An 18,620-nucleotide genomic window follows, 5' to 3' on the forward strand; every position below is an offset into this window, starting at 1 on the left:
TTAGAACTTTGGTCTCTGTAATTGGTGAGTGGAGCCAACGTAGTTTAGCGGAACAACCAATATAACAGAGACCAAAGCTTTTGGACTACTCAAGACTTTGCTTTGTTTTATACTGTTATGCTTCATCTCTATTTACGTTTTTAATATGCACTGTAAAACACATGCGGATATGTATGGCCTACACAGACCAACAGATACTGCATTTTTTTTATGAACAATATAACTGTAAATTAATGGTTTGACAAAAGGTTTGACAAAAAATGATTCCATGAGCAAACTGAAATTTTCTTTTCCATTGAATTGTTATGTGACATTTCTGATATTTACATTTTTATGATATTTTCAATGTAATTATTATTTGTACAAGATCAAAATGAATATGGAATTGTATTTATATATTGAATATTTGTATGATATTATATGATATTGTGGTATACATGAATGAATGAAAGTCTATGATTTGGTGTGTGATGATTTTTTTTCTTATAGAGTGATAGCCTAATCTAGGAATGAAATCACAATTTGAAAGGAAAATGTTATAATTTCAAGACTGAAAATGGAATATATATTATATTACTCCAAATCTCTTATCCCTAATATTACAGTGTGCATATTTTGCTGTGGTGCTGATTCTAGCTGTATTTTTTTTCGAAAACAAGAATTAAAGACGGTAAATTTAACAGATGCCATAAGCTGCATTTTCTTACATTTTTTATGGAAAAAAGGTACTATTCAAACTTTTGATTATTAGTTTTGGAGCAGACAATAACTTTGTCAGTTTAAGATTTATATGTTCATCATTAGCAAGTTCAATATTTTGCCTAAATTGTACATCAAGTAATAATGCCTTGGTCATTTTAATACACTGACTTGAGATCTTGCAGGCCTGCCAACTACTCCTTTTTAAAAGGAGTTACTCCTTTTTTGGAAATTTTTAATATCCATTATATCATAGGGAAAGAAAATTCTCCTTTTTTTGTCCATATATTATGTACAGTCATCTATGGGAAATATGCTGTGACTCCTATTTTGTAAATGAATCACTCCTATTTTGTATGTTTACAGGTTGGTAGGCCTGGATCTTGTAAATATTTATTGTGCTTTATATTTTGGTCTTAAAAATCTGATATATACAAATACATGTACATGAAAAGTCAAAATGTAAGGAGTGTTTATTTTGTAGTAATTGATGCTGTGGAGGAAGTATATTAGATGAGTAAGAAAAGGTAGTTTCAGTTCTGATGCTGCATTACTATTAAACAAGAACAAGGTTTTATCTTTTTGTGTGTCCAAGTAAGTAAATAGACCCAATGAAAGCAAAAGTAAGACTGGGTTATGATCTTTTGCAAGCTAAAGAAAATTGATCATGAAAACACACTTGACAAAATAAATTATTAACATGAATTATACAAGCTTTTTTAGAAATGAGTTAAAGTTTCATTTTTTTCACCATTGAATGGCCCCAAAATTGCATTTTTGTTTCTGTTTCACTTTCAAATAATAATATATGAAACCAATTAACAAACCCCCCCCCCCTTTGAAAATTTCAAACATCAAAGAAGAAATTGATTTTGTATTGAAATGAAAAAAAAAACAGATGAGCTAAGTGAGATGAAAGGAGTGAGTGTTGTGTGTATTAATTGCTACATTTTCATAACAAAATGTGGAAACAAATCTGTGCTTGGAGAGCATGGGGAACAAAATATTTATTTTTTTCACTAAATACACATACACCAAGCCCCGAACAAGGATGTAACGGCAAATGCACGAAAACAACTTGGCACGAAAAATAACTCCATTTGTCTGAATATAGCCTAATTAAATAAAGCGATCAGCTGAAAAGCATGGCCGTGATGTCTGTTGTTGTTCAAAACAAGATTTTTCCCGAAATTAAGTTTGTAGCTGATTACTAACAGACTCCGATATAAACATGCCGTTATAAACAAGGCTAGCATTTACTGACGAAAGATTTTCAAGAATGGAACAAAAAGAATGAATATTTGACTCGAGAAATAGATTCGGATCGCCGACGCATTACCGGACCCGTTTTGTGCTGAACACTGACCCGAGGCTACCCGCGACGCGTTTACTGCAAGTGCGTGTGGGAGACTTTGTTTTGCAATAAAGCTTTAACAAAACAAACAACATGCTGCGGACAACATGGATTGCAATGCTGTTGGGTTTCTGGTCGTCATTGTACCTTGCTGATACATATTTAAAGGTGAGCAAGTCTACGAACTGTATCTAGAATATGAATAACTAGTAATTAAGAATTGAACACTGGAAATGGAATAAGAGAAAGAAAAAGTATTCTAACTAAGGCTAGCTAAGTTAATTGTTGGTGTAACAATGATTTTTCAATAACATTTACTCATAAAATTTTATGAGTAAAGTTAGACAGTAGTTTTGAGTTCATGATGTTGGTATTTCTAATGTTAAAGTTACTCTAAAGACTAAGTTTAAAAAATGACAATGAAAATTGTCAATAGAAAGTTGGGCCATATGCCAATTTTGTGGTGTTTTGTTTTATGGTTCGTGAGTAGAGGCGCACGGCCAATATTGGAGACTGTCTCCAATGTGGGAAATTATCTCCAATATCAGAGACTTTTGTAAAGAATTTGGGTATCCAATTTCAGAGACAGTCTCCAGTTTTGGAGACTAATTTCCTTTGTTTACATTTGCGGCAAAAGGATTACCTTGGCGGCAAATAAAAATGTGATAAGCAGATTCCTCATGACAAATTACCCCTTTTCACCGTCTACTTTAAAAATTCACCGTCTACTTTTGTTTTGATAAGGATTTTTGTTGTCAATCACACACAAAACAAATGGGCTTCTGACCTCAGTGAGACAAAATTTTGGGTGGAAAAAATCATGCTTTTGTTGGTGTTGTTTCTTTTGTCCTTTTGCAAAGCAAGTCTCCAATGTGGGAAATTGTCTCCCCTATTGGAGAGAGTCTCCCATATTGGCCGTGCGCCTCTACTGTTTGTTTTTACCTTGAAAATGGAATAAAGATTTAAACTTTTAAGTTGTTAATATACTGTCAAAACACATTAATGAAATGCATGTCATGGCAGTCGCGCTTGGGCTACATACATGTATGGCTAGACCTACCGTATATATTTTGTATCTATTTCCCAACATAAACCCAAATCTGATTTCTCATCAGCTCAGTCTTGTATAAAAAAGGATTGTGCATTTTGTTCATCATCACCACCATGCTTGCTTTGATTTTTTATCATCTTACAATATTCGCAGTTCAAAATCATTCTTATTTGCTTCCAGTTCATTTTGGGGAGAATGTATTGGAGCATGATATTCAATCTATTTTTTTCTCTTACAGACTCACAGACGATGCGGAGAGCAGTACACCTCATTCCAAGAGCGATGTGGACTGTCCGTTTCCATAGCCCAGTTGAAATGCTACACCACAAAGTTCAACCGTCTCTTCATCAGACTAGGCCAGTGTAAACCTCGTCTGCTTCGAACTTGGTTTTCTTGCGGTGCCTGCTTTGGGGTGGTGTTGATGTTTGTTTCCATAGCTCTGCTCCTGATGACCTTGGTGAAAGCTTTCTCTCAAGATAAACCAGAACAAGTCCTCACACCAGTGGTAAGTATAATAAAATGGAAAGGGTTCACAGGTCTATCATTATTACTTACCAAATTGATGATGGTATATATATTTTTTAAAAAATAAAAGTAAAAAGGCTGTTGTATACCAATTTCTCCAAGAGTTAAAAAAAAAGCATTTAAATGGGCCTATAGTTTCAAATATGTCAATATCCTGTTTCGAATATAGGAAGAACTTTTGCAACTTTCAAACAGTGGGGAAATACACCCTTTTTCAAGGGAAAAAATGAGAACATTACATAATGGATCTAAAATAAAAATGAAGGACTTAGAGACTTTTACGTCAACACCATCATGACCTGAACTTTTTCCATCCTTAAGGTCATGTACAACAAGCATTGTATTATATAGGACACTGATTTGGCAAGAAACTGCTGAAATCTTCATTGCAATCAGGTATTTCATAAACAATCTTTTCTCCTATTGAACTAAAAAAAATCATTAAATTTATAGATTTGCAATAACCTGTTTATCATAGAACCATCAACTTCGATAGATTCGCACTCTTGATTTTTTAGATTTGTTGAAATTCAAAACATTTATCACATTCCAAGTATTTTTAATATTTTCTTGAGCACTCTGAAATTGCTTAGTGTAATATTCAAGTTTTCTTTTCCAAATTTCTGAAATCACTTTATTTCTATACTGTTTATATATGTTTTCCCAATAAACTGGAGGATTTCTTTTGAATTTATGAAAAAGGGAATATTTTTTTGTTACAATGTATTAAACCAAGGATTGGTATTATGTTTATTATTTGTTCCATTTTTTTTCAAGGGAAACATTTGTAATGTAAAGAGATATATTAGTATGAAAAATAATAGAATCATATCTGAAGCATTGTAGTGTAAATAAATATCGCTCCATGAGTTATATATTTCTTTTCCTTGGAGTCAGGAAAGATTTCAACTACCAAGCATTTGTATGTGTGCATGCGAACATATTTTAATCTGGGCAACACTTATTCGTAAAATTATTAATTTATTAAGTGGAACCCCTTTAATCTCATTTTATTTGATGCTATCCTGTCTTTACCCTTCTGTATTGAACTCTACTCTGTAGCAACAGAAATAATCAAACAGCTTTTTTTTTCATATTTTTATTAACTTTATATCCTGTCCTTTTCTCATTTTCTCTCCTTTTGACATATTTTCAAATAAAACAAATGTTACTTACATGTAGATGCCAGGTGTGAATTCACCATTGAATTGAATCACTGATTTCTTTATTCTCATTGTTCTCTCTCCTTCAAATTTCAAAGTGAAATGAATAAACCTCGATCTTTGCTTTCATTTTTTTTTAATAGATGCCAGGTGTGAATCTACCCTTGAACCAGATCACCTATTTCTTTGCCGTTCTTCTCATTAGTGGTATCATACATGAGCTGGGCCATGCTATAGCTGCTGTCAGGTAATAATATTTTAGCTTAGTCAAATCTATGATGCTATAAGAAATTTGGAATATAAATTTGTGACATTTTTATTTCAGTTTGACACCGTGATAATTACAAGGATGAAATTGAAAATGAAAATTTCAAGCCATCATGAGGAACTATATTCATTACAACAAGTAATTTTCTTGTCAATATTACAGATTATTGTGTTGTCTGTGTTATGGGGCCAGTTAATGAAAACGATTTCTTGCTTTGCTTGCAATAACACTGTTCAGAGATCTCATGACTGAGTTTATTCTGATAATTTTGTGGTTTCCAAGATCTTACAATGTATTAAATGCATTGCAGGTAGTTCCAATGACTCTGAGACAAGTCCTCTGCATTCCAAATTCACTAAAACTTATCCTAAAAACTTTGATAGAAGAAAAGCAAAACAATCAACTTTGATTTCTAATGTTTCCATTTATTTATCTGCTATCTTACTACTTTTCTTGATTCCTTTTTCAGGGAGAATGTCCGGGTGAATGGCTTTGGTGTGTTTGTGATGTTGATCTATCCTGGTGCCTTTGTTGATCTCCACACCGAGCATCTTCAAGCACTCAATGCCATCGGTCAGCTTAGGATCTACTGTGCAGGGGTCTGGCATAACTTCTTACTGGTCATCTGGGGTGTGGTCATCTTAATGACCATGCCTTACCTTCTAAGCCCCCTCTACCTGACGGGTAATGGTGTGGTCATTACAGAGGTCTTACCAGTAAGTATATTAGGCATGGTTACTTATGATTTTTTTTCTACCATAGTTAGGATTCAAATCCATTTGACCCGTTGGATGTTTCCTAAAGCTGTTTGAAGTTAAGAACGACTGGTGATCCTTTCTTGTTATAAAGGGTATATATACATTGGTGATGGTCAAGGGCATAAGAAAGGTTCACCAGTTGTTCTTAAAGTCGCTCGTAACTTACAAACAGCTTTATGAATCAGCCCCGGGATTTGACTCTGCCTGGAGGAATATATTTAGATGTAATGGGTTTTGGTCGACCATAGATTGTGCTGCACAGTCTATAATGCTGTCTATAGAAGTTTGTTTCATGGTGAAATCAATGGGTACTCACTTCAGCTGTAGGCTGATCATCTAGTGCACTCTTTATGACATTATATTATCATGACCCTACTCATCTGTACTTCACCACACACGTGGTAAAAGAGTGCATTTGCCATTAACAGGGTACTTCTATTTTATAGGATCTGGCTCTAAAATTTCATGAAATATTCTCTACAAGCCTACTGAATATCACAATATCAAAAATTTTAATAGTTTCAAAATTTTATCCAAAGAAGATTTATAAGTAAAGGTCCTGATGTATAATCTTTTTGCATTTCATTTTAGAATTCTCCAGTTTATGGTCGGAGGGGTCTTGCACCAGGCTATCAGGTGACCAGTATTAACGGTTGTCCAGTTTATAATACAGAGACATGGACACAGTGTCTGAGAGGTGTTGTCTTTTATCCAGTCTTTGGTCATTGTATGCCTGCAGGCAAGGCACAACAGCTCAACAAAGCAGTTAAATGTGAGTATAATTTCTAATCCACTCAAATTCAGAAATATATCAAAGATGCTGAGACACCGAAAAACAATAAAAAAAACTATGTTTGTAATTACAAGTGGGAAAGATGAAATTATGGCTACTTGTACATGTAGGCAACATTACACTGAAATTAATTATTTTTACTAAGTGAAGAAAATGGGGTTTCATTTTGTAATCTGTTACAGAATCGATGTAATGATTTCTCTCTAATAATGATAATAATCTGCATTGATATCGCGCTTAACATATCGGAACAACGTCTCTAAGCGCTTTGCAGATATACGATTACCCCGGTCATCGGATCCTTGCATGCCCGCATACAATGTATGCACCTTCTCCACTCCCTGGGGAGCATTCCAACAAGAGTTCCAAGACTCAATTGCTAGGCGTACAACATAGGCTTTCACATCCTACCGGGTACCCAATTAACACCTGGGTGGAGAGTGGCAAATTGTGGATTGACGCCTTGCCAAAGAACGCTTGCCCATTGTGGGATTCAAACACATGACCCTCTGATAACAAGGCAAGAGTCAGAGTCGCTACACCATGCCGCTTCCACAGTAACTTCAACCATGTCCAAATAAATATAACATTATTCATACATCCTATTATAATGAGTAGAAACTTATTTTCCATGCCCGTGTTTGAATTTTTTTTTTTCATTTTGTTGACAGTATATAAGGGATCAGGAGGGGAGATAGAATGCTGTAGGAATGATAGTGTAGCAGAACTGTGCTTCTCGTATAGACTGGGCGAAGAGGCTGAAAAACCAGAAAAGGTAGGTACAAGGGAGCAGTACTAGTCAGTGATTTTCAATAGAAACTGTTACAATTCAATTCAATTTATTTAAACAAAGCATTAGAAATACAATGCACATTACATAATACCATGGTCACATTTGTTCTACGGCGGCCGTACGGGGAGTCGAAAACAGCCGTTTTATCAATTTTTATTCAAACCACCTATATGTAGTTGGACAAAAAATGTTTAAACGGCTGTTTTCGACTCGCCGTACGGCTGTCGTAGAACAAATGTGACCATGGCATAAGATTACAATATTTACATTGGTATAATAAATAAAGTGATGTTTGGTAGGAAGTAGCCCGAAAGGAAAAGACCCTTATAATGGCCGACCTTACAATATATCATGAAGTGTTGTATAAGTACTGAATACAATATAATACAATAGAAATACAAAACAAAACAATGGGGAAGGGCAAGAGTTAAATGAAACAAATTAGAGAAAATTAACTCACAGCACATGATAATTGTCAAGAATGATTTCTCTGGATCTATTCTTTAATACATTAAACGATTGTACCCCCTTAAGTGTTGATGGTAGAGAATTCCAAATTACTGGTCCTTGATAAATGACAGATTTTTTAGAAAAGGATGTACGTATGAGAGGACGATGAAAGTCAGAAACTCTTCTAGTACTATGTTTATGAATATCACAATTTAAATCAGAATATGTAAGTAATGAGTCAGGGAGAAATTTTTTTCTGACATAGATACATAAAAATGCCAATCTGATACACATTCAAATCATTGAATCGCATTATTTTGAGTGAAGAAAATATAGGTGATGTATGGGCAAGAAAGCTACTAAAATCTTTGCATCTGATTGGCTCAAAACAAGTTAGTGGAAATCACGGACAAGATGCTTCATGAAACACCTGTTTTCTTATTTACATAACATGTAACTAGAACTTCTTAAAGGTAAAAGAAAGTAATTGCAGCAAATAATTATTTAATTTGATTTGATTTGATTTGAATTTATTTCTGCACTCGGCATAAATATTCAACATAACATCTAGGTGATACAATTAAGTTTTACAAAACAATTTAAGAAATAGTCATAACAAAGCAATGAAAAATTAATATTAAAAAGTAGCAATATTCAATGAAAAGAAAATAACAGTTTAAACGAATGCAGGAGACCGCCATCGTGAGCGGTTAAGCTTGAAAATGATGGCGGCCTCGTAAAATGGTACATAAATTTCTTTCTTCATTGATCAAGTGGGTGCAATGCAGGTGCAGGTGCGGGTGCAGTAAAGGGCAGTTGAATAATTAACTTGAAGAGGGGGATGCATATGATTCAATGGTTTTTCTTTTAATAGTGGCTTTAAATGAGTATATTGTTGAACATGACTTAACGTTGTTTGGAAAGTTGTTCCAAATATCGGGACCATAATGTCGAATTGATTTATGAGTTATTAATAACTTAGGGTTGGTGAGATGAAGGTTTCCTGATGTGCGGGTTGGGTAGGAATGAACAGACCTGTTAAACCTAAACATATTATTAAAGGACGGAGGAAGTTGATTATTAAAGTATTTGAACATAAAGATAGCTACTTAATAAGAAAGCGTTGTGGCCCAGTGGATTAGTCTCCGGACTTTGAAACAGAGGGTTGTGGGTTCAAATCCCAGCCATGGCGTAGTTTCCTTCAGCTAGAAATTTATCCACATTGTGCTGCACTCAACCCAGGTGAGGTGAATGGGTACCTGGCAGGAATTTATTCCTTGAAATGCCACAGCGCTGTAAAAGGCTGCGGGGCTAAAGCCAGGGTAATAATATCCAAGTCCTTTGGAAGCGCATAGAGACGTTATTTATAATGTGTTATGTGCTATACAAGAACTGTCTATTACTATTATTATTATTAAGAAAGCTTTTAGAATCAAGGATAATCATCATCATAGATCTAGATCTGGTACATTAAAATTAACTCATTTTTGTGAGATCATGAAATCTTAGCTGAAATTTTGATGATAACTTACACAAAAAGGCATGTATGGGACAGTGTATTAATATTGCTTGGAAAAATACCCAGTATTTTATGGAGTTCCATGCTTATTTTGCTAATTTCTCATCAATTACACTTTTTTTTCCAGAGCCAATTGGCACATATTTTGTATTTATACATGCAAACACTTGGGTGGTCATTTCATTGGATTCTGTTTGAGCAGGAGCGTTGTGGCCCAGTGGATTAGTCTTCGGACTTTGAAACAGAGGGTCGTGGGTTCGAATCCCAGCCATGGCGTAATTTCCTTCAGCAAGAAATTTATCCACATTGTGCTGCACTCGACCCAGGTGAGGTGAATGGGTACCCGGTAGGATTTTTCCTTGAACGCTTTAGCGCCTATTAATATGGCGGCTCAGCTACAGCCGGGGTAATAATATGATACCAATATCAAAGCGCAGTAGAGTATATGCACATAGTAGCTGCGCTATATAAATGGACCTATTATAACTCATTTTGAGATTGCTACCACAACCACATCTTTAAAAAGTGGGCAAGCCAAGCAACAAGTGTACCATTGTGTTAGGCAGATCAGTCATTTATCCCTTTTTTGGGGAGGGGGTGTTGAAGAACAGTTGGTAAAGATGATCAAGGCCTTGTATCATGCTGCAGAATTTTCCTATCGATCATACACAATAGTCAATGCAATCAATTTTTTTTTTACTTTTCAAAATGAAACATTATTTACAATCAAACTAAAACATATTTACAAATAAAATATTACAATAATATACCTCAGAAGTACAAAAAACGACTCAAATAAACAAAACAATAAGTAACGTCATAACAACCAGTATCATCAAAGTACAATCAAATTGACCTGACTAGCTCAAAGGAAGTGCTGACAGTTCATGCACCATCACTTTGTGAAGGCAGTAAGGTTGTTTTGTAGCTTAAAGAACTCACAATCAAGAAAAATCCTGCTTTTTAATTTGGATTTCTAGACCAATATGGGATCTGAAAGATTCAAAGTACGATAAAGCCAATAAATTGTACTTTTGAAACTAATCAACAAAAAGTTTCACAAATGCACGGCTTCCTTGCAGCGGCCCGAAGCATGAGGAACCAGTGTCCAGTATAAATCAAAGTCAATATTATGAATGAGTTGGTGAATCAGATGATGCAAAACGTTGAGGGATTCTTGGATGGCCGGGCACTGTATGAATAGATGGATGATGGTCCCAGTCTCACCGCACCATCCGTATTTTATCGGAATGTCCTTGTTAAAATGGTGAAGAACTGGTAATGATGACAAAACATTGTAGAGTAGTTCATACTCTGTTTCTCTGTCCTTATTTATCATTGGTTGGGCATATATTTCTGTCCAATTTATTTCCTTTCTGCTTGAGATACATGTAATTCCATTTGCATGGCAATATGAAGGGTCGTCACTGCAATGAATTGTAGAAATCATCCCGATGATCAATTGCTAAACCATGTGTTATCGGCCCCTTGCCTGCTGTCTGCTGGTTGGAGCTGCCAATGGTGCATATTGCCAACGGACCCCCAAAGCCAAGTTTGCATTCTAATCCTGATGGGGGAGCTGTTATGTGCCCTGAGTTGCACACATTTTTTGGTATTCCAACATTATGGTTCTAATCCATATTGTATTTTTGACTATCATGGGTCAGAAAATGTTGATAAGGTTCTGAAAATGTCTGTATGATTCTGGGGAGCATGTCTTGAAATGATTTGTTGGATGTCTTATCTAAAAGTTACCATAGTAACCCTCAGACACCTGTACTTTTTAGCCATTTGATGAAACGCTCGTTTCCATTAAAAAATTGTTGTATGGATGCATTCTTTAAATATATTTGTGTTTTATATATGCGATCAATTTATTACAGTACATGGTATATACCATATCAAAGCAACTATGTTACATGGAAACTATTTCTATGGTATTTCTAATGTTCTAGATGTATGCTTGTTTAGAAGCAAGGCCAGTGATAGAGCTACCTCGATGTCATAAAGCCAGTGATTGCCTTCAAACTAGAAAGATGGTCTGCTTACATCCATCATTAGATAACTCTAGTCGTCTTCTAAGAGTAGCTCACAACTCAGGTCCTCCTGTACTCTATGTAGGTGATCCATACTTCTTCAGCTATACAGGTAAGATTTGATCTGATTATATACATCATTAGATAACTCTAGTCGTCTTCTAAGAGTAGCTCATAACTCAGGACCTCCTGTTCTCTATGTAGGAGATCCATACTTCTTCAGCTATACAGGTAAGATTTGATCTAATTATATACATCATTAGATAACTCTAGTCGTCTTTTAAGAGTAGCTCACAAGTCAGGTCCTCCTGTACTCTATGTAGGAGATCCATACTTCTTCAGCTATACAGGTAAGATTTGATCTGATTACATACATCATTAGATAACTCTAGTCGTCTTCTAAGAGGAGCTCATAACTCAGGACCTCCTGTTCTCTATGTAGGAGATCCATACTTCTTCAGCTATACAGGTAAGATTTGATCTAATTATATACATCATTAGATAACTCTAGTCATCTTTTAAGAGTAGCTCACAACTCAGGTCCTCCTGTACTCTATGTAGGAGATCCATACTTCTTCAGCTATACAGGTAAGATTTGATCTGATTATATACATCATTAGATAACTCTAGTCGTCTTCTAAGAGTAGCTCACAATTCAGGTCCTCCTGTACTCTATGTAGGAGATCCATACTTCTTCAGCTATACAGGTAAGATTTGATCTGATTATATACATCATTAGATAACTCTAGTCGTCTTCTAAGAGGAGCTCATAACTCAGGACCTCCTGTTCTCTATGTAGGTGATCCATACTTCTTCAGCTATACAGGTAAGATTTGATCTAATTATATACATCATTAGATAACTCTAGTCATCTTTTAAGAGTAGCTCACAATTCAGGTCCTCCTGTACTCCATGTAGCTATACAGGTAAGATTCGGTCTGATGACATCCATCTTTGGATAACTTAAATGATTTTTAAATAATTTTGGTAATTCACATCTCCCAGTATTTTACATAGGAAACACCTACATTTTTAGCCACATGTAGTAAGTGCAGTTTCATTTGGTGATATTTAGAAAGAAAGATAAGTTACAGTTCAGAAATTTATTTGTTGATGGAATGTCTCTGAATAATATAAAGGAGGCTTAGACGGTAGAGCTAGGATTTCTGATTCTGGTGACCCGGGTTTGATTCTCACTTGGTGCGTTAGTGCCCTTTGGTAAGGCATTTATCCTCATTGCCAGGTCCCTCGGAAAGGACCTTTAGCTTTTGGTCCTCTGGTAGCTTGGACACAAGCATTGATGCTTTCTTTCGCAATTAGGCTAAAAATCCTGTGAAGTACTTTTGAAAGTAGTTCTTGACAATCAATCTCTTCTCAACTGGATGTATAATCCATGAGGTTGTTATGGCTTTGGGAATTTTTCTCCAAAGGGGGGGGGGGGGTGCCCCATATACTCTTGAATGCATTGAATGTACAGGTAACTACATTCAAGTTGATCTTGGGCTAGTAAGGAGAAATATGACACAGAATTACCTATGGTCATTTTCAAACAAAAGTGGACATGGGGGTGAAAATTAAAACTTGCTAGAAATCATTAGGCTTCAATGTTTTTTGAAACTAGACATCTTAAAGTATATTTTTCCATTTCATTTACATAAAATTATTAATTATGTCTTGAGGTACAGTGAATTTTATGCAAGGGAAATTAAATGTTACAAAATGTTGATTTTTGCATTAAAATTCAAACATTGCCTATCACAATATAAAATTTGTATTAGAAGCGCATTTGTTGGCAAGATACAAGCTGTGTATTGTATCTAACTCCTAAAAAGCAAAAAAAAATTCTGTGAAGTGTTTTTCTGAAAAAAATTGGGTTTCGAAGTTTTCAAAACTGGTTGTCGTGTCACTCACATTTTAAATGCAAAAAGTTTTCTAGAGCTGTGTATTCTGAAAATTAATTTATCCCAGTACTGGAGCAAATACAGTTTATCTGTACCTTATTGTATATAAAGTAACTTGGTCCAATGTGTTAAGGTAAAGCTAGAATTAACAGTTAAAGTTGTGTCGTGTCACTCACAATGTCGTGTCACTCACGAAAATATCGTGTCACTCACGGTATTATATTGTGTATAAAAAAGGACATCCAGTAATTTTTGAAGCGTTTTACCAGGGATACAGTCAAAATGTTGTTCTTGACATCATTTAGGCCTATTTTAGGCTAATAATTTCCTCCATCTTCTTAATTTTACTCCTTTTTATGGAAATATTGAATTTGACATTGAGTTCATCTATTTTCTCTCCTCTCCGTGGTTGCCTTGGTTTAAAAAATCCTGACAATTTTCCATTGGTGTGAAGACTCGGATCCTTATTAATATTTTGGTGAATGTACTGTGATTAAGAATATAACAACATAATCAACACAAAATTATGAATGTATCAAGAGAAAAACCACTATACTTTAGCAATGTACATATTTACAATGCATAAAGGGTTGGTGATGGTGATGGTTCAAGTCATACCTAGGTATTACTCGAACATTCTCTGTCTCCATTTACAGAAATGAGCAGAAAGTTCACCTTTCTTTTGAGCAATGTTATTTCTTTGTTATACTCATAGCTAGAAAAGTCAGGGATCATTTTTTGAAATTTGCAGAAATTTTAGTGGTAAAGTAGTGTACATGAGATATAAGAGATCACCATGAACACCAAATATTTTTTCAAATTCGGAAAAGAAAATATTTTTCTTTTCCTTCTGATTGATTAAATCAACCTTTTCATTTGCCATAAAGCTTGTATTCCAGGACATGAAATTAACAAATTTGCAAGAAAACATAAACATTTCAGGTGAGAATGTACTGAGATTTGATAGAACATTTTGGATATTACTTGAAGCAGCTACATGCCAAGTTAAAAATCATTATTTATTCGGCCACCATTCATACCGCTAGTGATTAACTACATGTAGGGTCTGAACAGCAAACTAACGTAAGCGGGCTGATGTGTGTTCAGAGCAGATTTGCAGTTACACATATTCATTACAACAAAATGATGCATGTTCATGTAGGTCCCAACCGAGACCACATTTTGATTTGAGCAACTTTGGATGGGTTGCCATGTACCAGTAGATCAATTTTTTTTTTTTGGGGGGGGTACCCCAATAAGAACAGTGCTGGACCTCGAGGGGAAAAAGCTATTGAGGTATACAGGGACTCCTGGTTGGGATGCTGAATTGGATTTTAGTGTGACATCCAAGGGCTTAGAAAAGGAAAAGCTAATGACTTGTAGTTATGTAATAGTAGCAGACTGCAAGAATCAGGTACTGACTGCGTCTTTCACAAGATTCCAGCTAAAAGCATAGCTCTGAATTTTGGTACAGTGCCTACATGTACTGCCTTGGGAGGGTCCACATACAAGCAGTGTTCAGGAGAAAACCTATGCTTGTTGAGTTGAATTCCCAAGTTTCTCAAGGATTTGCTGATAGTCCATCTGAAGTGTGCAGCAACGTGATTGTGGTTTGGTACCAAAAAAGACATTGAAACTGTCCTATTTGCACAATGCCTGAAATATTAAAGGAGGATAATATTGTAATCCAATATTTCAAGAAAAAGTCTAACATGACATCATTGGCTTCCAGACCATGCCAGATGATGTGACTATTGAGAATACCTTTTTCAAGGAAAAATTATTCCATCCATCGTGGATGCTGAATTGTATAAACCTGTTAACTTTCATATACAGAGAGGGAGAAAGAGTTAAAGTTTTGAATGATATCAGGCCACAAAAAAGATGTTTGAGTTGATGTCAATGCCAAGACCTCATAACACATTCAAGTGTCCCCTCCTCTAAAGAGGAAAGTGGTAGAAGCCCTAGTGTGACAATGTGGTATGGTATAGGGAATGTGAGTTGATGGGCAAATATGACCATAAACCAAGAATAAAACATCAGGATGACATATTATGAACTTAAAAGAAAGCAGTTATTATGTAATTAAGCTTGTTTTTTGGTTAATGGTATTTTACTCTTCTACATCATGCAAAAAATACTTTCAATGTTGAGATAAATGTTGTATTTTGCACTTGTCGTGTCACTCACGTTTTGGATGTCGTGTCACTCACGGTATATAGGAGGGTACCATTTTCCATAGAGGTTTGATTGATTTTGACTACATGTGTTAGATAGGTACACTATTTATGTCCATTTACTGGTACTCACAGTACTCCATGACAACTACTTGGGCACGAATCCAACCATATGTGTTAGTGGTCAGAAACCCATGTCCAAAATTTGTCGTGTCACTCACGCACTGTTTTTCAATCATATCTACTAAACGAATTGTTGAATTCAAATCAAACTCGTAGTGGCCCATGCCAGTCCTACATTGTATATAATATAGTAGTCATGATTGATTCATAACCTTTAAGTTTGAAGATAGGAGCCCTTAAACCTCTCCGATTGTCGTGTCACTCACGTTTGAAAATGACCGTATACATCTACTGTATGTCGAATATTTCATGTTGACAATAGATACCATGATGAGACAGATTCATGCATTTATGTATCAAATTGTACAAATTCAAAATCAATCTTATGATCTTCTTTATAATTAATCTTATGCATGTATTTTTTTTTTTATTTCAGTGAGGATCAGCAGTTATGTTCCCAAGTATGATTGGCTTCCTCTTACTCTGCCTGAGGTCATAGAAATGTTCTGCAAGTATCCTTTTATAATCAAACATTTCTTTTCTATCGAGGAAATGTCAAGTTACCTCTGGAGTAGGGAGCATTTCATGAAGTATAAAGTCAGTGATTTTCAGATATCTGTTGTAAGCTACTGAAATGCTCATATCTGATTGGCTAAGAATGACAAGCTGTATCATGAAACACTCCTCAGGTGTATGTTTATATGCCTCCATCCTGCAGGATACCAGATGCATTATTTTGTTTTGAATGTACGAAATATTTCAGCCAGCTTTGCAAAAGGAATAAAGTGACATGAGTGACATTTCCTGTAAAAATCAAATTGAATCTGCCATTTAATGATTATGATAAAGATAATCTTGTCAAAGTCTTTCAACTAATAAAAAAAACCTTCCAAATGTTCTTGTTTGATTCCTATTAATTTGCTTTATTAGTTCCTCTCCCACCCCCACCAGTTTCATTTTTGTAGCTGTCATTTATTTATTGTTGGCACTGACCTTTGAAAAGTGTTTTGGCCTTTTGTCAACCCCGTCACTTTCTGTTATTACTGTTGTATTTTTTTGTATTTTTAATGCACTTTTGTAGTTTGAATGTATTTCTTCAATTTTTTTTCAGGCTGTGGAAATAAAATCAACTTGAATAATAGCAGACATTTATTTACCACCATTTATGGAAAAGTCTATTAGAGATGCAGTTATTGTTATTAGCCAGTGGTAGTTTGAGCTGACGTTTGTACTACTTTGTGCGCTCAAAGAATGGATCCTTTCAGGCTCCAAATCATCCATTGACACTGACATCCATGCTGTTCCATGATGCCTTGCCTGACATATCTCTCATAAAGATAAATGTTCATGTGTAAAATGAAGCCTGAAGGAGAGCACACTGGATAAACATAAAAGCAAACAATATCTCACTTGTTTATCATTGATTTAAACTTGGTTGACATCTCTTTTGCTTAATAGGATTTGATTTTTTAAAAGGGTGCAATGATCAAGATCAAAATGCCAGTAAAACACTTCATTACAAACCTTAACATCTCTCTCATCAGATATTTAATCTCCCTGTCTGGTGCTTTAGCAATCCTCAACGCAATGCCATGCTATGCCTTAGATGGACAGTGGATCCTAATGGCAGCCATAGAACACTTCTCACCAGGTTTGATACCAAGTCCATCTGATCGTAACGTCATCTACAGTCTTATTATGATCTTCGGTACCATTATCCTCATTGCTAACGTCGTTCTTGCCATGTTTACGTTGGTTGCTAGGTAGCAGAGGGACTCATGGGATTGGGCGGGACTTTTTTTTAAATTTTATGAAAGTTTTCATAGTTTTATACAGCTTTTATAAATGTGAAAACAATGAATATTCCAAGTATTAAATAATGTAGAAATGCAGTTATTTCTGTACGAGCTCAAATTATATTTTATTTTGTCGATGACAGTCAATGCATAATTGCATGCAGGCTTCCATTAAATGTTTTTAGAACTGAAATCATCTTGGCAGAGTCTCATGAAAATGTTGAATACATTCCGTATGAGTTTCTGCTTTTAACTTTTGTTGCTGTATTGTTATATGACAACCTGTAAAATCATTTCCATTTCTTGATTATTTGGTAAAAACACAAGATCCATCAGCAAACACATAATTTTTCTAATTAATCTGTGAACACCAGTAATTTTTAAGTGAAATAACAGAATGTATTGGTGAAAAAAAATTCAGTGAAAACAAATTATCGGCGAAATGATTTTAACAAGTACCTGACATGGACTTGGTTTGGTTGTTTTCACACAATTTAAGAAAGTTTTTTTTTATCTAGAAAAAGTACAAGGGTCTGTCATGTACTAAACTGTGTGCTTTACAAATACTCAATTATCCCAGGGGGTGGGGGCACTTGCTGCCCCTGTTGAGCATGATACACATACTAAAATCATTGAAAGTTATCTTGGGCATTTTCCCCAATGGGTGAAATTCTTCACCTAACCATGAACCATGCATTCATCTTTGTTTCAGAGGTATGCATGACATGTGAGTTTGTCTTGCTAACAGGTCATAGTCTGACCTAGCAACAGTTGCATCGTAACCATGCATTCATCTGTGTGTCAAAGGTATGCATGACATGTGAGTTTATCAAGCTAACAGATCATTGTCTGACCTAGCAACAACCACAAACCATGCATTCATCTCTGTCTCAGAGGTATGCATGACATGTGAGTTTGTTTTGTTAGCAGGTCATTGTCTGACCTAGCAACAACCACAAACCATGCATTCATCTGTGTCTCAAAGGTATGCATGACATGTGAGTTTATCAAGCTAACAGATTATTGTCTGACCTAGCAACAACCATGAACCATGCATTCATCTCTGTCTCAAAGGTATGCATGACATGTGAGTTTGTTTTGTTAGCAGGTCATTGTCTGACCTAGCAACAACCATGAACCATGCATTCATCTCTGTCTCAAAGGTATGCATGACAGAGTTTATCTAACAGATCATTGTCTGACCTAGCAAAAAT

At 35.3% G+C, this 18,620-nt stretch overlaps 1 protein-coding gene across 1 annotated transcript; it reads left to right on the forward strand.

The window, feature by feature from the left end:
* The first annotated feature begins 1,818 nt into the window (after positions 1-1,818).
* Positions 1,819-18,166, forward strand: LOC121413451 (membrane-bound transcription factor site-2 protease-like). Its single transcript, XM_041606272.1, has 9 exons — positions 1,819-2,221; positions 3,343-3,609; positions 4,936-5,039; positions 5,530-5,776; positions 6,410-6,590; positions 7,283-7,386; positions 11,329-11,521; positions 16,047-16,122; positions 17,155-18,166. Exons 1-9 carry the CDS (start codon positions 2,147-2,149, stop codon positions 17,375-17,377), a joined length of 1,470 nt encoding a protein of 489 aa, XP_041462206.1. The 5' UTR covers positions 1,819-2,146; the 3' UTR covers positions 17,378-18,166.
* Positions 18,167-18,620: the final 454 nt, after the last annotated feature.

The sequence above is a fragment of the Lytechinus variegatus genome, chromosome 4, assembly GCF_018143015.1.
Source record: "Lytechinus variegatus isolate NC3 chromosome 4, Lvar_3.0, whole genome shotgun sequence".
In the NCBI taxonomy this organism is placed as follows: Eukaryota; Metazoa; Echinodermata; class Echinoidea; order Temnopleuroida; family Toxopneustidae; genus Lytechinus; species Lytechinus variegatus.